General features: G+C 38.5%; 3 protein-coding genes across 3 annotated transcripts in view; 1 reads left to right on the forward strand and 2 right to left on the reverse strand.

Moving 5' to 3' along the window:
- The window catches only part of Polr2H (DNA-directed RNA polymerases I, II, and III subunit Rpb8), a gene marked incomplete at its 5' end in the record, with an annotated part of 30,487 nt that extends 29,393 nt beyond the window's left edge, over positions 1-1,094 (forward strand). The window contains 1 exon segment of the mRNA XM_027369407.2: positions 717-1,094. Within this exon segment, the coding sequence (XP_027225208.1) occupies positions 717-834 (118 nt within the window).
- Positions 1,095-1,543: 449 nt separating this feature from the next.
- Positions 1,544-19,746, reverse strand: LOC113817373 (ras GTPase-activating-like protein IQGAP3). The gene is made up of 34 exons (XM_027369406.2): positions 19,599-19,746; positions 18,241-18,337; positions 17,746-17,980; positions 17,487-17,631; positions 17,160-17,317; positions 16,742-16,876; positions 16,514-16,598; positions 16,241-16,335; positions 15,720-15,912; positions 15,166-15,326; positions 14,583-14,717; positions 13,946-14,102; positions 13,635-13,774; positions 13,311-13,498; positions 13,012-13,153; positions 12,510-12,653; positions 12,053-12,148; positions 10,653-10,808; positions 10,344-10,508; positions 9,883-9,996; positions 8,742-8,867; positions 8,386-8,612; positions 8,092-8,221; positions 7,798-7,892; positions 7,201-7,426; positions 6,810-6,972; positions 6,297-6,478; positions 5,817-5,952; positions 5,544-5,661; positions 5,148-5,342; positions 3,996-4,152; positions 3,621-3,745; positions 3,025-3,262; positions 1,544-2,704 (listed from the first exon to the last, which is right to left on the reverse strand). The coding sequence occupies exons 1-34, from the start codon at positions 19,615-19,617 to the stop codon at positions 2,585-2,587; spliced, it is 4,998 nt and encodes a 1,665-aa protein (XP_027225207.2). The 5' UTR covers positions 19,618-19,746; the 3' UTR covers positions 1,544-2,584.
- Positions 19,747-23,732: 3,986 nt separating this feature from the next.
- The window catches only part of LOC113817372 (heat shock cognate 70 kDa protein), a 3,562-nt gene continuing 2,294 nt past the window's right edge, over positions 23,733-25,000 (reverse strand). The window contains exon 2 of the mRNA XM_027369405.2: positions 23,733-25,000. This exon is cut by the window's right edge and continues 874 nt beyond it. Coding sequence (XP_027225206.1) covers positions 23,911-25,000 — 1,090 coding nt within the window. The 3' untranslated portion in view covers positions 23,733-23,910.

Below are 25,000 nucleotides of genomic sequence, written 5' to 3' on the forward strand. Positions count from 1 at the left end.
AGACCAGATGCACCGACGCTTGGTACGCCTCGACCGGACTCCTTTTGCCCATGGCTTCTCTCTTAATAACAGTTGCTCTACATGCAGGCTTGTGTGTAGAGGATGTAGTAACTTTATTCGCATTTGAGACCCATTCCTTTTTTCGCAACAGCATTGACTTTTATTCCCGGGTTTTGTTATATTTAAGGAAGATGGAATACGTGTATATTCTTTATCGTGGTTTGAGGTCTATTGCTTGGATTTTATTAGATTTTAAATTAATAGTTTGCGTAGGTAGGCAGGGATGAGTAAATAGGCATCAGTGGGATTTTGTATTTGGTGTATTTTGAAAGGATATATATTAGGCAAATTACTTACTAAAGATTTTAGTAGATGAGTTTTTGAGACTACAGAAAAAAATTGGTTTATCTTTAAGAATATCTTTTAAGAATTTGTTACAAGATATTATTTAAATGTGAAAATTCCATTTGCTTCTGTGGCCGTGTAATTATTTTCCAGTTGTACATACATGTATATTATCAGTTTTGAATTCTACCACTCGATACGTTATTTCACATATTCCTCATTTATTGTCCTATTTTTTTTTTATTTTAATTCTTTTTGACCTTCGTGTTTGTTATTAAAATGACCAACCCAAAAATTAACGACTCTCTTACTCTTTAATTAAAGACATTACATCAATCCTCCTCTTCTGATCTCATGTTCCTACGTTTCAGGTCGGCGTACGTCTCATACGGTGGCCTGCTGATGCGCCTTCAGGGGGATGCCAACAACCTTCACGGCTTTGAGGTGGACAAACACATCTATCTGCTCATGAAGAAGCTGGCTTATTAGATCACCTGGTGATATCACGCTCAGGAATAAGTCTCGTGTTTTTCTTTGGTATATATTTTGTTTCTTAGGTCTTGATTTTATTTTGAAATCTTTCATGATAGTGATTTTTAGGTTTTAAAAGGAATGTCAGCGAGATGCTTTGCAAAGATTAGTTCTTATTCTTTTTCCTTAACCATGGTCAGTTCAATTATGTAATGTAAGAAAGGATAGGTTGACAAACAAATCATGTACAAGTTTTGTAATAAAGGTTTTTCAGATAAGTGGTGGCTGTCCTTTATAACCCTTGACTGTACTTTGCATTTATTTTGTTCCTAAAGAAAAACTAAAAAAGTAGAAAATGTCAGCCTCACCACATCCTATAATACTGCCCACTAAAGATCTTAGATGTTCACAGAGCTGAAATTATATTAAATCCTAAAAGAATGACATCATCTGGCCAAACTGTTACATTAATTGACTAGTGTTTTCGGTAAAATTTTTCTTGGCTCATGAGTGGCAACAATCTGAAACAGTGCCATCTTTAGCAGTTACCAAGAAATACTTTGTTTCAAACTGCTAAATTAATGGTGAGGTCACATTAAGACTTAAAGTTCACTGATCTATACACGTTAGAATGTTCTCTTTATTATTTGAGGCTTTCATGAAAATGTAAGACTTGTCACACAGTAGGCACAATAAAATGACAAAAATGTAAGGAAGAAAAACAGCATTGAGATTAACAGATTTATTATTTGCTAGTTTTCTTAAATCTGTGTTAATCACCTATTATAGGTTGTGAAAATAATAAAATCATATAAATAAAAGAGGAAATTATTCCATTATTTGAATATTCGGTAAATTAACATCTAAAAATAAGATATATACTAAAAACTAATTCTCATTTTCTCATCAATTAAGCCTAACGGAGAAAAAAATCTGAAACAGACAAACAAAATTCCCATCTGCAGAAAATTTTGTCTATCCTAAGTCCTTATCACAAAGGCAAATTCATGCATGGTATGGTATGCAGGCCTTGGATACAAAAAACAACAACACAGAAACTGAATTCAAGAGTCAAAGTATGAACTCGCAATACAAAATCCCTGAAACATTTTGGTCATGAATTTTTTTATTCCTTGTACCTGTGGCTGTTTACCTAACACTAAAATGGAATATCATAGCACCACTACTAGAATAATGTATTGGTTATAATATTTATAAATATATTTTAGCACATTATACCAGTATGTAATTTAATTTGTTTATATATATGGCTGTGTGTAAGAGAGAGCTTGTGTATATGTGCCTGTGTATGTTTAAAGCATGGGTAATTTGCATATTATGCATGAACAATACATGTATTTTGCGTCTGATGAACTAATGCATCAGTTATGACTCCCTTAAATGCTAGTATCAGGTCATTTAAGAAAGGAATCAATAAAATGAAAGTTAATGATATCTAGAATCATCCTAGAAATATCTAAAAATCGAAAAATAGAAAGAGACAGCTATAGAAATACAAAACAAGACTAGTGTGATACAAAGAAAACAGATAGAAAGAAGACAGTATTTAGAAGATAATGCATAACTGTCCACTTTTACAATGGATAGTTAAATTGTCACATACTGCCACTACTTGCCCACCTGCAGTACAAAAAGACTTTCCCAAAAACACTCTTCTAACTCATGTTTACCAGAACTTTCATTCCTATGTACAAAATCTTACAACTCATGCTTTCCTGGTGTTTGCGGGACCTGTCTTCGAGTATATTCACTTCTTCTTTGAGTAGAACTTGGTATTGAGGAGGTGGAGTAGGAGGTTCACATTAACTTTTACTTTGGAGAACATCTTCTTGACTGTAACACCTTCATACTGAAGCTGTAGTAACTCCTGGAAAGAGATCAGATTGTCGTTTGGATTCACTGTCTTTTTTTTTAGTATGATATCACTCTCCACAAGTTCTCTACTTTCAATTGATTTTATTTTATTTAAATATACCAGTAAATATTTTATGAAACAAAACTGAAAATGGAATGGCAAGCTCGTCAATCTTATCAACTTTGGTTCACTTAAAATCAAAATTATCTTGATTCAAATTACTAATATCTGCCTCTCATCACTCTTGAACTGCCCTTAATTCAGAACTCTTACTTCACTTCCTGAAAGAGGAGTATTTAACTCAACACAATAAATGCCATCCAGAACTGTACCTGAATATCAATTTCAACAAACTCCATTGGCACCCCCATGAACTTGACCTGAACATGGAAAATACCAGTGGTAGCCAGAGGAGTGATTTCAAATAGCACATTCTTCCTCTGTGTCTCAGGCAGGTCTTCCACCTCCAGCAGTACACCTTTCTCCATGAGTTTGGTAGCCGGGTACTTGATGGTCTGCTTTGAACGTGTCTTCTCACCATTTTGCTTGCTTGAGGCCTGGTGCACATTCCTTGGAAAAAGAGATTCGGGAAATGCAAATCATTTGTGGGGTTGATATTTTTTTTCAATACTGTTCAGCTAATCTAATCTAATACCAAAAAAAATATCTGGTTTAGTCTCATCTGCTACAATTAATAACGTGAATAAAGTGATACAAATTTATAAGCATAGATCAAAATGCCTCTGATGCACACATGCCGTATGTACCAACCTGACCTACAAGAAATAAAATCAATAATTTCTTCACAAATTTTCAAAGAACAGATTGCAATTGATAATAAACACACATTTACTAGATCCTTTGTCAAACTTTACCCATCCATAATTACAGCATGGCCCAAGCACATCACAATATAACAAGAACTTACTTATTTCTGGCTGCAATATTGGCAAGGCAGGTACTGAGGTAGGTGTGGTATGAATCCAGCTGATCCCGGTAGAACTTTTCTTTCTCCTCTAACTGTTTAGCTGTCACTAGTAGTCTCTGCAACTCCTATATGCCAGAAATATTTACATAAAAATATGGAAAATATAAACGGTAGTTAATTGAAAGGTAGTAGTAAATTCAAACAATTACTAATTAGATATACATCATGTGACACTGAATATTATTCTTAAAAACAACCATAACCATATGTCTTCGCCCATAATGACGGCTAGTGAAATTCATAATTTACCTGTCTGGAACTGAAAATATACACTATTTTGCATATCAAAAACACTAAAACAAGCAGCATCCTCACCATTCTTCGAGATATTCTGTGTTGCCGCTGATTAACAATGTCACTGGCAATTGCATTCAAGAGGGTCTGGTAATTGTCTGAGCGACTAGTCAGGCCCTGATTTTCTAGCCTGCGCAGGTTGTGGGTCAGACGGGTTTTAACCTCGTGCAAGCTCACTCTGGAAATTTGTCATGGTAAACAGACTTGTTAACAAACTATTATTCCCAGCTACATCTGAACCTTGGAAGAAGAAAGTCAGAAATTATGGAGGATAGTATAACATTCAGATAAAAGTTATTCCCAAAAGAGGGAATGATGGGGTGATTAGACATTAAATATCAAGGTTAATATTCACATCCATACTAGTTGTCTAAAGTTGTAACCCAATAATACGGGAAACAAAGCAATTGGCAGTCTAATTGTGGTATGCAGCTGCAATTGCAATAGTATTCATTTTCAGTCTTTTCTTGAATTCATATATGCTTTTTTATTCTATTAGAAATTATCATGTAAACATTTAGTACTCCTTAACCCACTGGATCCAGATACTTCACTGCCATCACTTACAGGCTGTGTATTGTGTATTCTGAAAATAGGCTTACATAAGGGGCCAAGATGGGTATGTGGCTTGTAAGCTGGGTGCACATGAACACTTTTTTTGCTTTTTTACTATTTTCTAATGTCTATATTTTTCCTTTGATTTGCTTTATCCAGAAAGTAAGACTGTTTTCCTTGAACAGATTTCATATCATCTCTATTGGTAGTCCATAACAGTGCAATAGTAATAGCAATAAGTAACATTTTATTTTTATCATTTTTAAATATTTCATAAAAAGATAAAGAAAAAAAAAATGTAAAATAGATATTTGATGCAATGCAACAGAGAATTCATCTGTAAAATAAAACACTGGCTGAAGCTTAACCTCTTCACCTCACTTCATGATTCATAATCCAGAGGGTGTTGGTAACCTACTATGAAGGGGAAATAGAATTTCTAAATATAGATACCAATCACTCTGGACCTATACTCAACCTTACTTAATACTCTGAATTTAAGCGGAAGGTAACCCACAATACCTTGGACAAAAATTAAGTAATTAGAAAATAGAAAATGCGGTCAATGCAAAGCCTCCAAACAGGTATCATTAAACCGAGGCTAACCATTAGCCCTACCTGGTCTCAGCAAGGAAGGAGTTGGAGCGGTTGAGTGCCGTGTGGTTGAGCTTGGCTTGGTGCTCTTGCCGGGTGCGTGTGTGGATGATGGAGCGGTACCTTTCCTCTTGTGGTGACAGAGTTGGTCCCGTCACCAGCTGCCCAATGGAACTTCCTTCCACACATCGAAGCACATCTACCAAGAGCTGCTTTGTCCTGTTGAGAACAGCAGTAAAGAATGTCACACAAGTTATGATGTCTCTTCTATGTTTACAATAATTCAATACCAAATACCTGTTCTTAATGTTTACCTTTCTCCTTATCTATCTATTTACCTAATATCTATTTGCACATATAAATAGATATCTATGCCTATCACACCTTTTCTTCTATTCTTAGAGTAAATGTGATGCTTACCTGCTGAACATTTTGTTGGAATCCTTTGAGTCCTTTTCTTCTGCCGTTTCTGTCACATCAAACTTGTTGATGAGTGCCAGACACACTTCCATCCTGCCTACTGTGCCGGAGCATGATTCTGGGTACAAGGATATTTTTATTAATAACAGTAAATCATACTATATCTATCACATACATTTTGTTTTGTTCAACTGTTTAATTTTTATTCAACTCTTCTGTCCCCTTTCTACATTATTCATCTATTTCTCCCACTATTTCTTCCCTGCCACCTACCTAGAGCCTCTCCCACGAGGGCATGGACTGAGGGTCTCTCCCCAAGGTCAGAGAGTAGGACATGGAGAGGGTCGTTGCTGTCTGGGGCAAGGATCTCCTCATGGTCCAGCAGGAGTTGGTGGGTCTCACAGATTTCCTGTAAATGATACGCTCATCAGACCTAGAGGTTGTTGAGGATTTTATTTGTCGAGATGCATAAATTTCCTTACTGTGCAAATGAAACTGTTTATTCCTGTGAGAAGTGAAAGTTATCATATGTTATTATACTTCTTTTGATATTTAAAGGATGCTGTTCCTAAAATGCTTCCATTATTTATCAGCAATCATGTTATAATGAGTGTAGTGATGTTTTTTCTCATGCTACTAAATATAAAACATGCCTAATCTGTGGCTAGACGTAAACCAACTGTAGGCATTCCCCATCACTTTCAAAAACTTGGTCTTAGTCTGCCTAAATCTAACATACACGAAAACACACACCTGGATTGTGATGTAGATGGTGGGTTTGACAATAAGCGTTGCCTCGGAGTATTGGGTGACGTTGTACACAGTCTCTGGTTCCTCTACCTCACAGCAGTGACGGAAGAAGTTCTTGAATTTCTCATGGCACTCGATTATGAAGGGGTTCAGGCACTTCAGGTGTGATGCCTCGTCGCCAAAGCCTGGCAAGAGAAAGAAAAAGGAGTTATCAAAACAGAAAAGAACAATAACAGAGCATGAAATCAAGAGAATCTGTAATACCATTAAAAGCTATAGCCAAAAGAGAATGAAAAAAAAAAAGAAAAAAAAATCTCACAAAAAATAACTATAATTAAACTGAATAACAAACATTTAATCCAAGTAGCCAGTATAAGATCAAGTAAAAGAACCAAAATTAGACAAAATAGAACACAAAAATGGTACAGAAAAAAAAACTATTCTTCAGCACCAAAAAATACTTCCTTTATCAACCCCTTGTTCTAAATGGTGCACACTAGGCTATTTATAACAAACCTTTCTTAGATGCAGCAAACTGCAGGATCTTGGCTATGCTGGCCAGATTTCTGCGTTGATTATTGTTCAGCTTTTGGTCAGGTGAAACTGTTACTATATCAAAAGCATCTGGAGCTACAATGGCCGAGTTGATGTATCTGTAGTAGACAAGGTTTCCTACAACCTGCATAGGATATATGTTTATAATTAGTTCAATCAATCTTTTATATTAATTAACTACATATCATGATAATAAAATCAATCAATCTTTTATATCAATTCACTACATATCATGAAAACACCTCAAACTAATATAAGAGATTTTAGTACCCCTATCAATACATAAAACTCTAATGCACTGGAACTTCTTTCCAAGTCTCAACACATTTAAAAAGAGGTCTATCACACCGACCTTCAAGATCTCTTTCTCGGGTATGTGAGGAAAACGCCTCTGAAGAGCCTGTCTCATGACCTTTGCCATGTAGAGCATCGCATAAGGTATAACATCTCTGTTTGTTGTGATCTGGTCGCAGAAGGCTAGAGTAACCTCCTTCAGCGTGGTGATGGCCTGTGCCAGCCTCTTCTGAACTTCTGGGTACTGAAGAGCCTGATCCTGGTTGACAGTATATGGCAATCCACTGCAACAAGAAAACCATTCCATTTTTCTCATGCATATTCTTAAAAATCAATGATGGTATAACTAATCTCTTGATTTAGCTTTAACAACATTACTGAGCATAATACACTCAACTGAGCACACAACATTATTCTAAATCATCATTGAGCCTACAACTGTTTTTTCAACTTTTGTAATGCATATGCCTGTAAGCCTGCCTAAGTCTCAATGACTTAGCTTAACTGTCATTCTTTGCTTTATAAAATTCATTGTACACAAACTGCACTGCCAATAAACAATGGAATTGATAAGAATTTAGAGATATACAAAGAACCAGTCAGAACTCCATCAAGACCTGTAACCTCCAAATCCCAAGTAAACTCTCCTTCCTACCTGGCCTGTCCAGAGTGCATCTCAAGCTGATTGATCCAGCTCTTATAGATATCCACAGGATTGGTGTTGATCTGCATCCCACTATCACCCAGAATCTGCATATATACACATAAGTATTATCATCTAGAATATTCATTTTCAAGTGCACTAAATTGGCAATTTTTGTGTCATACATAAAATAAACACATTGCTCTCACCAAAATATAATATCATATTTCAATCATTAACATAAAACATCCCCAGGAAAGTAATTATTTCACCATTACAAATAATCAAATATTACTGATCCTTTACCCTGTGGATGAGCGGGCCAAGCATGTCCCGAAGTGAAGCTTGTCCTGCACCTTTCCTGTTAAATGACACTATCATCTTCACTACTAATGGGTTTCCTGAGACAATGTCACTTAGACGAAGAACTTTGCATCTGTAAAAGAAAAACAAAAATTTAATTCATTTTTCTCTCTTTATGTCTCTCACTATCATAATTAAACATTCACAAACTAAAATTAAACATTCACAAATAATTAAACATTCATAAAAGAGATGGCACCCAAAAGTCCTAAATATAATAAAAAAAAAATAATCAACCTTATTTCCTCCTCCAATGCAGTCTTGAAAAGTTTTAGGAGCAAGAAGTTGTCACGGTCATTGGCTCCGTAGTTGTAGAGGGTAAAAATCACATTTTCTATGAACTTTGTGGTCTTGCCGGGAGGAATTGCAAAAATGAGGGTAGCTAAGTAGTGCGGCTGAGTCTGGAGAAGGTAGAAGAGGTGCTGGTAGGATAGCAGCTTCTCCCTTGACTCCTTCTTGAAGGCCTGTTAATAATAATAATATAGGCATTACCTAGAAGATTTGTGAATCCTTGTGATATAAAAATAGAAATATACATCTCATACATAAGCAAATAAAGACCTAAAAACAATTGCCATTATAGTTATTGGTACCTTAAGACCTCGCTGTGTTCTCATAGAGCCATACTTCAGGGTATCTTTAGAGCCTTTCCTGCTCCTCCTTGCTTTAGTTTCTGGCACATTTGGGTTCACATTCTCCTTGTCAGCTGGAAGCACATCCTGAAAAATACATCCAACTGGATTACAGATTGTCATACCATTATTAAAAAAAAATAGAACAGCTTATCAAGTAACTTAATGACAAAAAAGTATACATATAAAAATAAAAATAATAATAATAATAATAATAATAATAATAATAATAAACAAATACATAAATGAATAAACAAATTAATAAAAAATTTAAATTATAGAAGCAAAACCTATATCTTGAAAGTTTATGAAATGCACCAGTTCCATCTATATACATAAAGAACACAGCTAAATGCCATAGATATCCCTTCCATATATCACCAAACATCCTGAGACCTATAAGTATCACTTCTAAACCTTTTGCCCAAAGGCTTAAACAACTAATCCACTTTGGCATTGCTGAACCATGTGATACCTTCGACTTTGGGGCGGTTCAACTGGTCATGTACGCTCAAGTCTGGCCGTAAGCATGGCTATCTGGGCCGAATCAGCCACTTTGGTGCAAAATCTGTGGGGCTGAGGGGAGCCAGCGTTAATGCAAATGAGAGCATCTTTATCCTTGGGTTACTCCGGGCTTTCCAGGGTGCAATTGTCTAAAATTCACTTAAGGAAATTATTAGTATCAATAAAGTCAACAAAATTTATATTCAAGATTTTACATAAAACATTATGAATTAATTATCACAAAATTTGTTTTTCATTACCAAAAACAAATCAACAAGAAATGGCTGATCTGAAACTGAGGATCTACACTCATGCTGACGGCCATGAGACTAGCGTTAATAATTAGGAATCGGTTTCCATGCTTCTTTCCTTTAAAAAAATGTACACCATGAAATGGGAAACTACGGTGAAACGGAATAAATTCTTGTGCTCTATGTGCTCAAATCTGAAATACTATGCATGGTATTATTCAAGCAAGAGGCATGTGCAGTCTATTACGGTGGTGCTTTTAGCAGTTGAAACATTAAAACACTAGAAGTCAGGACCTAGACAAAGATAAGGCCAGTTGAACCACCCCTTTAATGTACAACAGCCTTACCTGCAACGTAATGCGGTTGTGAACAAGGAGTCCGATCTTTACATCCAGCTCATCCACCTGTGTCTCCAGCTGATGGGTGTGTCTTATTGTCTTTACCATGTCGCTCTTTGTACGCTGTAAATACACAAATTATAATCACTAAGAATCATTAGAAGTAAAGCATTAGCTATTTTGTATGGCGAGTCAAGACATTCACACAATTTAACAAACCCATTCTGGATAGCAAGTGACATGGAAACCCAAAACTTGGGTATGAAAGAACAGTAACAAACAAATGTTTCCTTCCACTGAACTAATCATTATATCATATATACAATATTACCTAAATTAGGTAATCCAAACTAAAATATGAAGCCCTTAAAAATACTACTAATAAAAAATCTAACTACAATCTTACAAAAGAACAGGAACTATACTGTAATCAAGTCTTTCCCTATTGTTTCTATACTTCTTTCAGTTACCTGCAGTTTGAACTCTTCATCCAAGTCCTTCTCAGACACATCCAACAGATGGATGAATTTGCAGATGACAGATAGTGGTGGGTTGGCTTGGTGGGTGAGGGAGCGGAGATCCACTCTAGCCTTGTGTGCTCGCCATGCTCTTTGGATCACTACTACCTGCCTCTCCTATGGATATAAAAGAAACATGAAATCTAATTGTTACAAATCTTATGAATAATTACAAACCAAAACAGAATGTACTTCTCCATAAAGAGCTTTATAAAGTTATGAATTGTTCCAACAATAGAGGACCATTAAAAAGGTACAAACATGTTCATTGAAGTGTTGAGACAGCTTATTTATCCTCCTTCTGTGAAGCCAACTCCGCACTGCTCTCTGAATAACGATGACATACGGCTCTGACATCCTCAGGGCTTGGCAGTACATGACGTACATTTTCCGAGCTCTTACCATACGCCACCAAGCCTAAAGGAGAAATTACATGCCTTACATACATTGATGCTTATTACCAATCATAACATATATGTGAAAACAAAAATATAACTTGATCTATAGGATCTGGGTGATATGGATGTCTCATGATTGAAATATTTGACCAAGGGGCTTCTGACAGGAATATCTTATCATGGAAATATTTGGCTGAGGGCTGGGATGTCTTGCCATGGGAAATAGTTGCCAAGCAGGGTGTGATGGGGACCATAAATGCATAAAGCTTTTGGAGGATTAACCAGTTGGATCCGGTTGTCTTGTGGAAATCACTGTGCAGAAAATATGGCCAGTGGGTTACGCAAGTAGCCAACATCCCAGGCATGCAGCACATAGGCCAGGCACCCATGAACACCCATGAACGGTGACAAAACTTCGTGCCTCTCCTTTTGCGTAAACTTTTTTTTTTTTTTTTTTTTTTTTTTTCCCATATTCCGATGTCCATATTTGGTCATTGATGGCCAGGAATACAATGCACAGCATGGAAATGGTGTCCTTCCTGGAGCCGGTGCTATTCCAGTCATTGCTTAAGCACATTACATTCCACATTCGTCTATCAATGGGAATAATGCAAAAGCCCCCTTCTAAGCACCAAATGAGTCAAATCACACTCCAAGAGGTTTGTGCACTCATGGTAAACCTTTTCTGTCACCTGGGCCTTTACTCATGACAGCCAGTTCACATCAACCGCCCACAGCCATTTTATCCAAAGACAGCATGTTCACATCACCCAGTCCTCGGGTGATGTGATGTGATGTGATTTTTCCATGGCCAGAAAATATCATCATCCAGATCATAGGGGTTAAGGAAGGAGGTCCTGAGACATTTCCTACAGCCTGCAAGTCATCCCTGGGATTGCGCTGGCTCCTAGTAGAAAACTATGTCCATGGGCAGGAAACCATTCTTGCAAGTCATTACCTGCAGTGCAGGGTATTTTATGGAAAGTTGAGTACTAATTAAAATAACTAGCACAATGATAGACATCAGAAAATGGCAATGCAGCCAAAACATTTTCCAACATACAAGTTAATAGCGTTACTAAGAGGAAGCAAGGAGTCTTCATACTGCACAAGTGTTCTTGTGTGTCAGGTCTACATGCCACACACCCAGGAGAGTCCTCACTCAAGTACACCTAGAGGCCAGATTTTCCTCTCAGTACCAAAGCAAGGCACCCAATCCAACAGATTAAATAATATGAGCAGCAGAGAACTGACAAAACAAACCTGTATTGCTAAGGCTGCAGCTTTTAATCTGCTTATTCTCTTGCGCTGCAACCAGCCACGTGATCTGGCCTGCAGTCGCACCATTAATTGGTCCAACTGAAAGAATTTGAATAATGAATAATTTTTTTTTTTCAAAAGATGGTGAGATTAAGGATGCATATAAATATGTGAATAATACTAGAGGATACCCTATTAATGTTTTCTTTTATAAGATACAGTCTAATGACTGCATCTTATAAAAGTTTCCTTTTTGTTTTTTTCATACACAAAGAAAGACACAGCATATACATTCAGTCAATACGCAGTTCTAGTAAAACATTTCTTTTAAAAACTAAATCAGTCATTCTTAGCTCTTCCTAGAAGTCATCAAACTTTTTCCATATCTGTCTCATCTAAAGAAATCAATCAATCAATCAATCTATAAACTGTCGCCACAACAAGGAAATCTAACTCGCACCCTTTTGTTGTTGGCTTCCTGCTGCATGATGACCATTACAGCATCTTCCAGGTCGACCAAAGTCAGGTAGCGGCTCTGGTGGGCCATCACCACTTCCTCTGGCTTCTCCCACTGGTATCCTCCATTCGCGAGATTCAAATATACCTTTAACACACAAACCGTGAGTGGCACTGGAAGGAACTTCAATATAATGCTCTTTGGTATGATAACCAGAGATACAGTAATGTGCTGTCAAATGGCTTCCAGCAATTTCTATAACTTTTATATATCTAATGGCTATACTTCTTCCCTTCTCTGGAAACAATATTCTTTGAAATTTATCACAGCATCACATCTAATGAAACACAAAAAAGTGCAATGACAACACTGATTTCTAATGATAAGACCCACCCCTCTTATCAAAGTTAAAAGTTTATTCCGTATATGTGAAAAAGCAGGAAAGTGAGGTGAAAAGTGACAAGGGAAAATGACATCAATTATAACGACCTTAAGAAATACAGACCTTAGACCCATCAGTGAGGGAGTAGGGGATCCATGGACATGTCACGGTGGAACTCTCCTTTTCTCTGTATGATTTCTTGAGCATTGTCAGTACTCCTAAGAGGTGGCTCTTTTGAATGCGAAGGTGTGCTAAATCTGGAGACCTGGAAAAAAAATTACATAATTAGTTCTTTCCAAATCTCAATAACAATTTTCACTCAATTTTCCTCAACAAAGATTTTGTACTGAACCATTGAACCCGCAGCAATTTTCCCTTGGATGTGCAGTAATAAAGGCAGACAAGGTCAGAAAATAGCTAACCTGAGTATGTCTACAATGGCCGAGTCATTCCCATCCACCATGGCAGAGTTGATCCCAGCTAGCACACTGGCGGTGTTGGAGGACTCCTTCGAATGTCTTTTTACCGCATTCACTACCTCCACTATGTCCTCTATCCAGAGCTCTGCAGCACTATCACCAAGCATTTCACATTTCGTAGTCTTTAGCAACTAAAAATCAAAAAAAGAAAAATCAGGTGCTGGTTCTGACATCGTGTGAAGGCGGGGTTATCTTTTAATATGCCAGTAAAACAAAACCATAAAGACAAAACCAACAAAATAAACAAACATCAGAGTACCACTATACCTTGAGGAGCTGGTAATAGTGGAGGGAATCTGTGGGTGAAAGAGAGGGCAGCTGGAGGGCTGGGTGTTGGAGGGCGATCATGGTATCTTGGACTCCACCCGCAATGACTGCCTCATTCACACCTGTCAAGGCTCCCACCTCTTTGGATGATGATGATCTATTTTTAGCACACTAAATATGATGGGGTAATAATATAACATATTGGCAAGACACTTTTACAATAAGCCCTAACAAACGGTTCTAAAACATTTTCAATTATATGCCACATATCCCAAGAAAACAAATTAAGAGTATTTTGTTTCAGAACTCACTGTCATTAACTTCTTGCAACCTGTCATTGACTTCATCTATAACTTGCTGGAGGTCAAGGTAGGTCAACAGGGTACAAACTTCCCCTGATGCTATCTTTGCCTGGCGCGCCTCATGTAGGGATGAGAAATACTCCCTGGCATGTCCGCGTTCCAAACCCTGAGGGTAAAATTGATAATTAGGGAAGGCATTAAACAAGGGCAAGTCTCAAGGTTATCAGGAGGGATGCAAAAACTGGGAAAAAACATCATGGGCTACTGTGTTGGTTATTCACAAGTTTTTTTTTTTTTTTTTTTTTTTTTTTTTTTTTTTTTTTTGGGGGGGGGGGGATGAGTGTCAATAGTTGGGAAACTCTGTCTAAAGGGAAATAGGGTATGCAATGCACCGATATTCTATTTACCTTAAAGATATTAATGCCTTTATATCAAAAGCAAACACTATTTTATTGACAAAATGCAAATAGCATTCCTAAATAAGGGAAAATCTTTATTAAAAATGGGTCTATTTGCTCTTCAATACAAATAAAACTTGTAGATAGCAGCTACAAGATACCTAGTTTTTAAGCATTCAGGAAAAAAAAAAAAAAAAAAAAAAAAAAAAAAAGCATCTGAAAACAGATTTTCAATCTATAACACTAACCTGTACATGTGTCTGTGGGTCAGAAAGGTAATGCCAGACCTCTTCAGGGTTGTGGGTGTCCAGGGCAGCATTAACCCTTGCAACAGCTGACAGCATGCGGACACCTCCTTGGATTTCTTCCAGGTTCAAATCCGCCTGAAATCCCAAGGTACCATAAGGATATTGTTATGCACTTCTACCAGCAATATTCCGGTGCTTCAGAATCATACGTCATCATGCTTGGGAGAAAGAAGAGAAGGAGAGGAGAAAGAGAAAGTGGCAGTAGCAGAAGATGAGGAGGAATATGGCAAGAATTAGATTGAGCCAGGAAAAGAAGGAAAGGAAGAATTTCAATAAGAGGAGATAAAAGGCAAAGTACGAAAGAGAAAGACACTGAAAAATAGGAAAAATCTTACTATTTCATCATGAGTTGGTTAAATAAAAAAGCATCTTTCTTTAAGCTTAAACAAAGCTATAAGGACAGCAAATACCAAGTAGCTAAGATATCTTTAAAACATTAGAAACAAACTTCAAAAACATATGAACAAAAAGCTATTTGAAAAAATATCTTTTATCATGTAAAATTTTTATTCCAAGTGCCTACCTGAGCATCAGCACGAATGGCAGCCATCTCTTCATGATACAAAGGAGCGCCAAAATCAAGCAAGGTAGGTATGCTTGGACCCAAAGATTTCAAATACTTCAGAGTCTCCTGGGGTGTGCCCTCTTCCAGGCTTCTATTCACTTCTGCCAGCCCTTGCAACACTAAAAAGAGAAAGACTGAATGTAAACACTGCAACAATAGACAGCTTTTTGACAAGCATAAACATACCTCAACCCTTTATTGCCCAGTTTAGACTCCCTTTCACTGGGACAAAATAAATGAGAGCAGCCAGGCTCAATCGGCTGTAAGTTTTCTTTCCTACTTTTCTTAACGATGTAAGATCATGACAAATATGCCATGGACATTACAAAGGTACTTGTGAATTTGTGGGCAAATGATGAATCAGTTCCATGAAAGCAAAATTGCATATGCTATGGTAATTGCAAGGGACCTTTATCTGGTAAATACAAGTCTCAAGACTTTTGCCTATGTGGTCAAAAAAAATATGCACTCTATGAAGCATTAAAATATCACACAAACACATCTATACTCACATTTTAGTTTTGATAGAGATTCTTCATTCACTGACGCGATGATGGCCTGTACGGAAGATTTGCTCAGAATTGTGGGCAAGAGTGACACATTGAGGCTATGGTTAAAGCTTTGGTTCCCACCCTGGGTCTCCTTCTCCTCTAGTTCCTTTGCCAGTGCTTTCAGGTATTCTCCTGCAAAGTCTGGTTTGACTCCCTGTCCGTGAAAAGAAAGCCATTATATTATTTTGCTAATTACCATATTTTGATTTTGATTCTGATAACCTGTTTTGCTTATTGAAATCCAAAAATCATAAGGAAAGTTTGTCAATTTAGGTAATAACAATACTAACATGTGGTATCAATGGAGAAAAAAAAAAAGAAACTAGAGCCATGGAAATGCTAATAGAAACAGACAAAATAGAATAAACAGACATTATTCTAATGAGAACTTCTGAAAAACAAAAGGATCATGTCACAACAACCATTCTATAGACATGTTGCCGGACTAACTACAAGTCCAGAATTAATACTGAGGGACTCACCTTCAGCCCTAATACAGGGGATGTGAGAGCTTTAAACAAGGCATTTGTGTTCTCATCCTTGACTGCATCTTCCACTCTTTCTACGGCACAGAAAGCTGTAATGTTTAATATGATGGTTAACGAAATGAAATCCCAGAATTTAAGTCATATTCCAATAACTTTTGTTGTCTGTTTATAGGTATGATATATCTCTTCATATAAATAAATATACTGAATATATACATACGTAGATTCTAACAGTACGTGACCTAAATTCTTGAAAGAAATACTTGCCATTAACATAGCTGATATGGCCTTGGATTTCAGCTTGGGTTAGCAATTCATCGTAGGCATCCGGTATGTAGTCTTGGTCACGACTCTGGAAAATGTAATTTATATTATGAAGCTGGAAACGCAATGGTTTTTCGTGTCAAACAATGGTATTATCATGGATAATAAATAAAAACACGGTATAGAAGAGAGAGGATGAATCAGAGGAGAGAAAAAGATATGAAGTCATACCTTGTTTATCGCCATCTCTTTTTTGTGCATCTTGGCATCAGAAAGACACTGGAGATAACTATCTGCATTTTCGTCTAAGACCTTTTCCAAGTGACAGGTGGGGTTCCTTAAGGTTCCTAACAGCTCTGAGTCCTCCTGTCAGGAAAGAGTTTGGTTTAATATTATAGAATCTTTTAAAATATGATAACAACAATTACATCAACAATAACAATAAAAATTATATATTTTTTTCCAGAATCAATTAAAATCAATGAAAAACATGATAATCAACCCTTCAATAACAGTATCAGCGTGTAAAATATTTCATCAAGCCTTTGCAAAGAAACCTATATGGTAAAATATCTCAACGATCAACATAAACGCAAAATAAATTCCTGCACGACCATTTTCAAAATCTAAGAAAAGCAACAGATCATACCCCTTTTTCAATGGCTTCATTAATAGCAATGATTGCAGCATGCAATGCAGCTTCATCCACAGGTAACTCATTTGCAAGGATACCTCCAATCTTGCCAAACTGAGGCAACTGACAGCCATACTTGCTAAGTTCTTTCATCATTGCCTGCATTACTTCCTCTGCAAAAGCAATCCATTAATTACTTCACATCTTTAGGTCGACGCAGAATAGGATTACAAATGAAAAAGCATAATTTACAAATATGCTATCATTAGGTAGCTGCATTGTTTACAGAATATAATATACCTTTTTATAACTAGAATCCAGACATAAATTACTATAGCTTACCTGAGAAATTGACTTTGCCATATAAGTTCTGGATCTGGGGAGCAATGCCTAAACGGAAAAGGTACAAACTGAGGGCATGAAGGCAGAAAACAACACGGGGCATGTTCTTTCGGTCATACACATCAGTCGTCTCGGGGTAGAAGATCTGTAACATCAGACAGAAATGCAATAACATGTAATCATCTGACACCAAGTTCATTACACTCTTGATATTTCTTTCAAATTACATATTCTCAACCTGATGTACAAAAATACATACACTGGGTAACTTTATCTTCTCCAGAGCTTTGAGGAAATAGTTAATATTATCTGTATGCCTGAAGGTCAACCCATGTGACCGGTATCTTGCAAGATCTGGGTCATAGATCCTCCGGAGTGGCACGGTCTCTGGTGCAAAGAAGTGGGCCAACTTAGCCAGGTAGACTCCATGGCGCAACTCCTCCTCCAAGTCTCCAGCCTCTGGAAGTTCCTCGTTGATGCAGGCTTCCATCCAACTGTCCAGAAAAAAGTATATGGTATGCTGACTGAAATTATGACCCCCTCATCTCTTGCACTTATGAATAGGCGTATAACATCAACTTTAATTGGCTAAGTAAGAAAAAATTCTAGATAATGTAACCTGAATGGCTGGTTATGTAATATGACCAATCAGTTCTGTATATGTGTATTATACATTTCCTGCACTAAATCAAGGATCTCAAGACAATCTTTTTTTATATCATGCAAACAAAAGCCGAGACATTAAGCCACTTACTTCTTGGCCTCTTCTAAGTGACACAAGTACTGGTATGAAATGTTCTTGTGGCGCTCTGCATCCATGTCTTGGGCAGAGAGGCAGCCATCCTCCCCACCTGCAAGGAATGGAAGGACTGAATGATTTAGGGGGAGAGGGAGACAGAGAGGGAGACGGAGAGGGAGAGGTAAAGGAAGAGGGAAAGGACATGGCAGGGAAAGGGGGAGGGAGATGAAATGGGAGGGAGAGGTAAAGAAAGATGAAGTGTGTGCAAGGGTAAAAGATGGAGGGAGGGGAGAGGGAGTGATAAGGGAAATAAGAGTGGGAGTGGGAGTGGGAGTGGGAGTGGGAGTAGGCGTGGGAGTGGGAGTAGGCATGGGAATAGGAGTAGGAATGGGAGTAGGAGTAGGAGTAGGAGTAGGAGTAGGAGTAGGAGTAGGAGTAGGCGTGGGTGTGGGAGTGGGAGTAGGCGTGGGAGTGGGAGTAGGCGTGGGAGTAGGAGTAGGAGTAGGAGTAGGAGTAGGAGTAGGCGTGGGTGTGGGAGTGGGAGTAGGCGTGGGAGTGGGAGTAGGCGTGGGAGTGGGAGTGGGAGTAGGAGTGGGAGTGGCAGTGGAAAGGAAAGGGTAAGGGAAAGAGAGAAGATGAGGGAAGTGAGAGTGGGAGGAGGAGGGAGAGAGAGAACCACAAGAATAGGGATAAGGATAGGGAAAGCAAGGGAGAATTCAGAAAGTGAAGTGACAAACACACTCATACTCTCAACTAGAAACTATATCACCTGTCACTAAAATCCTTATTATCCATACTTTCCTAAGGTCATCTATGTCATCATTTTCACCATTACGATCATCATTATTATCCCTTTCACTCATAATTTTCATCATTATCATTAACAATCTTCTTATAGCCACTGTTACTGATCAAAAACATGATATGAATACCATCAACTTTAAATGTGATAAGAACCAAGTCTTTTTGCATACTATATAACATTTTATTTCAATCACAACCTAAAATATAAATCATTAATTAGTTAACGTTAATGAAGCACGTCATAGAAGTATAATAAATATTATAATACCGGTGAAGACAAAAACAGCTGATTCTGGGGCAAGTTCAAAACATTGATAAATTACGATATATTTACTTTAAACGCACATAATGTTATGTTTCCTTGAAAACTAATATTCTGCTATTACTAATATGTGCATTGACATGAGAATTAATTTATCTTTAGTTGTTCTGAAATATTAAAAGAATGTTACTTCTTCCTGCTACGTGTTGATCAGCTGATCAGGGTCTGAAACAAAAGTTCTGTTTAATATGATCTCCTCGAGTATTATCATCCTAAAATATCCTAATCTATTTAACCATAACCTTACCTCTCTTCTGGAAGGCCATGCCGCCTGCGTATATCCCCAAATACCGCCAAAATCCGACACAAACTCAAGCAAAACTTTCAAACACAGACGTTCCCCTAAACCGCCATGTCTTCATAAGAGGCGCTCTCGACGCTGATTGGTCGAGGGCGTTTGGCACCCATTGGTCGGGCGAAACTCGGAAGCTGATTGGTCCGTTTAGAGTGAAAGTCCTTTTTGCTTTTAATTCACTTTAATTCCCTCTGAACTGATTTTTTATTGCCGCAACGGGAATTCTTAAGTATAGAAGTGTTTAGATAAAACTCTTCCGTTGGTTAGTATTCCGTAGTTAGACATTAGAGCCATGATACAAACGGGAAGCAATTTGCGAATGAAATGTCCTTGGGGCTCAATATACTTTTTCATGCATCATAAGTGTAAGCTATGCCAATCTGCACTGTCCTGATATAAAATAATAATAGTGCAGATCCTGAATGGTATAACGTTCAGCATTCCGGTTAATGATGACAAAACCGGATTCAGTCACAAATCTTCATCAAGAACATGTTTCTTAAAAAAATAAATACAGATCTAAACTGAAGTAAGATACATAGGCCTATATAAACCCATGCTCTTCAAATCCATCATGACAGCCTGGCATGTTAATCAAGATACACCCATGAAATCTAATTAATTCAAGTATAGCCATTCCTACACGTAACTACTACAACAAAGTAAAGGAAATAGTTCAGTAACGGTCTTGGCGCGTCACTTTGATAATAGGCTTTGCGCTTATTTTTTTTTCTTTTCTTTTTTTCTTGCAGTGTTATCGCTATGATAATCAGTGGTGATATGGTGATAGTGGTATTGTAATTTTATCAATAATAATGTCAGTGATAGTAATGATAATGATAACATTATGGATATTAAGATTGATAATCTTATGGATATTAAGAATGATGTCAATAATGATGATAACAATTGTCATTATGATGATGATCAGAACTTTGATGATAATCGTAATGGTACCAGTGATATTAATGATGATATCAGTAATAATAATAATGATAGCATCAATCATTTTTGAAATGGTGATAATAATGATATTGATGATGATAGTGATGGTGATGATAATTGCACCAATAATAATTGTAGCGAATTAAATATTACTACTACCATAGCATTTATCCTAACTGGCATTATCATAATTCGTATAAATCATATCATTATCATCATCATTATCGTCATTATCATCATTATTGGCATCATTTTAATTTTCATTGTTATCTTTATAATCATTATCATTAAATTTACTATCATCATTACAGTTGTTATTACAATTATTATTATGTTAATTCTATTGCCGCTATAATTGTTACTGTTACTATTACTCTTAAATTCAGCATTATCATACCCATTTTCATCATTATCATTACCACTATGATGATTATGAATTCCCGTTTTTCATATCTATCAAAAACACTACTGTCATCAACAGTATTATCATAAATTGCATCCTTACTGTGCTTATTATAAAAAAAAAACATTATTGATATCATTAGTATCACTGTTATCATTACATTTTCGTGTGCTTATTTATGATGTGCCAATATCAAATCTCTTTCTCTCTATCTATCTATCTCTATCTCCCTCTCTCTCTCTTTTCTCTCCCCCCCTCTCTCTCTCCGACCTATCCATCTATCTATCTATCTCTGTCTATCTATCTATATCTCCTTCTCTCTCTCTCTTCTCTTCTCCCCCCCTCTCTCTCTTTCTCTCTATCTCCTCTTCTCCCCCCCCCCCCACTCTCTCTCTCTCTGCCTCTGTCTCTCTCTCTCTGTCTCCCTCTCTCTTCTCTTCTCCCTCCCTCTCTCTTCTCTTCTCCCTCCCTCCCTCTTCTCTTCTCCCTCTCTCTCTCTCTCTCCCTCTCCTTCTCCTTCTCCCTCTCCCTCTCCCTCTCCCTCTCCCTCTCCCTCTCCCTCTCCCTCTCCCTCTCCCTCTCCCTCTCCCTCTCCCTCTCCCTCTCCCTCTCTCTCTCTCTCTCTCTCTCTCTCTCTCTCTCTCTCTCTCTCTCTCTCTCTCTCTCTCTCTCTCTCTCTCTCTCTCTCTCTCTCTCTCTCTCTCTCTCTCTCTCCCTCTCCCTCTCCCTCTCCCTCTCCCTCTCCCTCTCCCTCCCTCTCCCTCTCCCTCTCCCTCTCCCTCCTCTCTCTCTAACGGATCCACTCTTTGGCGGCGAGGGCGAAAGAGGGGTTTGTTTATCTTAAGTAGGTGAAGGAGGAGTGGGTGCCAGAGGTGTTAGAGGGTATACTTGAGAGAAAAAATCCTTGTTATTTAGATGTATGTTAGTTCATTTTCGTCACAGAATATACATGTGATTGTATAATTTGGTTTATATGGTGTATGTTATCGTTTACTGAATCGTTTTGGTGGTATGGCAACATCGTAACTTTTTCTCCTCTCCTCCCTTTTTTTATTTGTTTCGCCTTCATCCCTCATTTACTTTCTTCTTTCTCTTGAGCAATAAATACTCAATATGTAACCTCGGCCCTCACAAAGACATGCAACGGACATCAAGGAACAACAGTGCAACTATCAACTGCACAGCAGCCCGTTGACTCCTTAACAATCATTTTCTTGAATCTCGAGTACCTAGTAACCGATTAATTTATTCAGTGTATTTATTACTATTCGAATTCCTATTTAAACTCAAGTCTATCCATATGCTATACATCTACGTCATTTGAGGATATTACGCACATTTGAAATAGTTCCACTTGGGCGTAACATGAACCTAAAAGGAAATCAATATTCAGTGACGCCCACCCTGACCTATAACCGAACGCTTCCCCACGTTAAGTAGATCAAGACAAATGTTCTGCTATGTGATTCCGTGGCTTAAATTTCAATAATAAATGGAAACTAATTCAATTCACTGTGACACGTAGGTAATAACCTAATATGCTTGTGGGTTCCGAGTCAGCTTAATTCAATTTGTTGAAAAGTTTCTGCCGCGTATACAAAACATAGCTTCAGGCCGAGACTTGAGGGCGAAATCCCAGGTAAGGAAAGGTCATGCAACATTATGACATTGTGGCAAAAAAGGTAAAGCATTGGTTAAGTAGGACAGAATATGCTAGATGTGAAAGGTTGTAGAACGCTGTAGGTTAGTATGGTAGTGAAAAGGGTAAAGAGGGAAGAGCAAACTGAGTACGAAGGCCGTTCAGGACTGACACAAAGCCAGCCTTTCATCCTTTGAGCACGGCTCTCACGTTGTAAGCCGTCGACAGAAGGGTATGAAGAAGAGATGGGAAAAGGTGAAGGAAAGGCCATGCAAAATTAGTTTACGTGAGGGCTGAGGCCCAAGGTAGGGGTGACCTCCTACCTTGGGCCTCAGTCCTCGTCTCCTTAGCCCCACTCCCCCCCACACACACGATAACAACGGGCATGGGATGAGGAGTCGGGTCAGCCGAAGTCCTGTATATTATCTATTGGTTTGTATCAGTTATGAATAAAGAATAAACTCAACGGCGTGACATGTTTGGGACGTGCTAACTTCCAAGAATGGTTAATGGATACAAAATACAACCCGAAGTATATGTGCTAAGCAATAAAGGGCATATAGCAATAAAGAAAGGTACAGTGAAAAGGGTGAAGACTGCCTGCATATACACAGGGTGCGCGCTCATAACTCGGTGTTTCCCTGTGATAGCATGTTCATGAATCTTTTGAGGTTTGGGTTCTTACCTAGGCTGGGTTTAAGGTGTTTTCTTGGTATTTGGAAGCGTTTCAAGGACTTATAGGCATCTTAAACGAGGCAGTGGAATAGCAACAATTACAATTTATGAAATATCACAAAGGATTGACGAGCAAGTGCTTAGTTGGTAAGTTAACAACTCGGTTGTATATACAAATCAAGTTGCTTATATGGGCGATTAGAATTTCAAATATAACGGATATTTAAGTAAATTGACTACTAGGGTCTTGACAGTAAACTTCGAATTAATTTCTCTTCAAATATAAGAATGATCAAGGCCTTATAGTTTAAAAATTCTGAGCCCGTTTGCTTCCATTACAATTTATATTTTGTATATTAACATTCAATATTTCAGGTGATTACGTTCATCAATATAAAGGGAATAGGGTACATATACAAGCATGTCTGTTTCCTGTTTTTTTTATTCGTTTTACAGATTTCTGGAATGGTTTACTGAAAACTTGCAATGTGAAGTCTGCCAATGGCACATGCCACCAACATCATAAATAAAATGCGGAATGATCTACGATGGGTTGATTTGCATGGACAATTCACAATGAGACTAGTAGACGGAGGAATTGTTTAATCGACCTCCTCGATGGTGGGTCCGGAGGAACCACCAGCACCGGGAGCGGCACCGCCGGCACCTGGGGCACCACCTGGGAAGCCGCCGGGCATGCCACCTGGAGGAGCACCACCAGCAGCAGCATACATCTTGGTAATGATGGGGTTGCACACCTGCTCGATCTCCTTCTGCTTGTGCTCATACTCTTCCTTCTCGCCCAGCTGGTTCATGTCCAGCCACTTGATAGTCTCGTTGCAGGTCTCCAAAATCTTGTTGCGGTCCTCTTCAGAAATCTTCTCCTTGAACTTCTCGTCCTCAACTGTTGACTTCATGTTGAAGCAGTAAGACTCCAGGGAGTTCTTGGCAGAAATACGGTCCCTCTGCTTCTCATCGTCAGCCTTGTACTTCTCGGCGTCCTGTACCATGCGCTCGATCTCCTCCTTGGAGAGGCGACCCTTGTCGTTGGTGATGGTAATCTTGTTCTCCTTGCCGGTAGACTTGTCCACGGCGGATACGTTCAGGATGCCGTTGGCGTCAATGTCGAAGGTGACCTCGATCTGAGGCACGCCACGAGGAGCAGGTGGGATGCCACTCAGCTCGAACTTACCCAGGAGGTTGTTGTCCTTGGTCATGGCACGCTCTCCCTCGTACACCTGGATGAGCACACCTGGCTGGTTGTCAGAGTAGGTGGTGAAGGTCTGAGTCTGCTTGGTGGGGATGGTGGTGTTACGCTTGATGAGAGCGGTCATCACACCACCGGCAGTCTCGATACCCAGGGACAAGGGGGTCACGTCCAACAGCAACAGGTCCTGCACAGCCTCGGACTTGTCACCACACAAGATGGCGGCCTGGACGGCGGCACCGTAGGCCACAGCCTCATCGGGGTTGATGGACTTGTTCAGCTCCTTGCCGTTGAAGAAGTCCTGGAGGAGCTTCTGGATCTTGGGGATACGGGTGGATCCTCCGACAAGGACGATGTCGTGGATCTGGGCCTTGTCCATCTTGGCATCACGGAGGGACTTCTCCACGGGCTCCAAGGTGCCACGGAACAGATCGGCGCACAGCTCCTCGAAGCGAGCACGGGTGATAGAGGTGTAGAAATCGATA

The sequence above is a fragment of the Penaeus vannamei genome, chromosome 3, assembly GCF_042767895.1.
Source record: "Penaeus vannamei isolate JL-2024 chromosome 3, ASM4276789v1, whole genome shotgun sequence".
Classification (NCBI taxonomy): domain Eukaryota; kingdom Metazoa; phylum Arthropoda; class Malacostraca; order Decapoda; family Penaeidae; genus Penaeus; species Penaeus vannamei.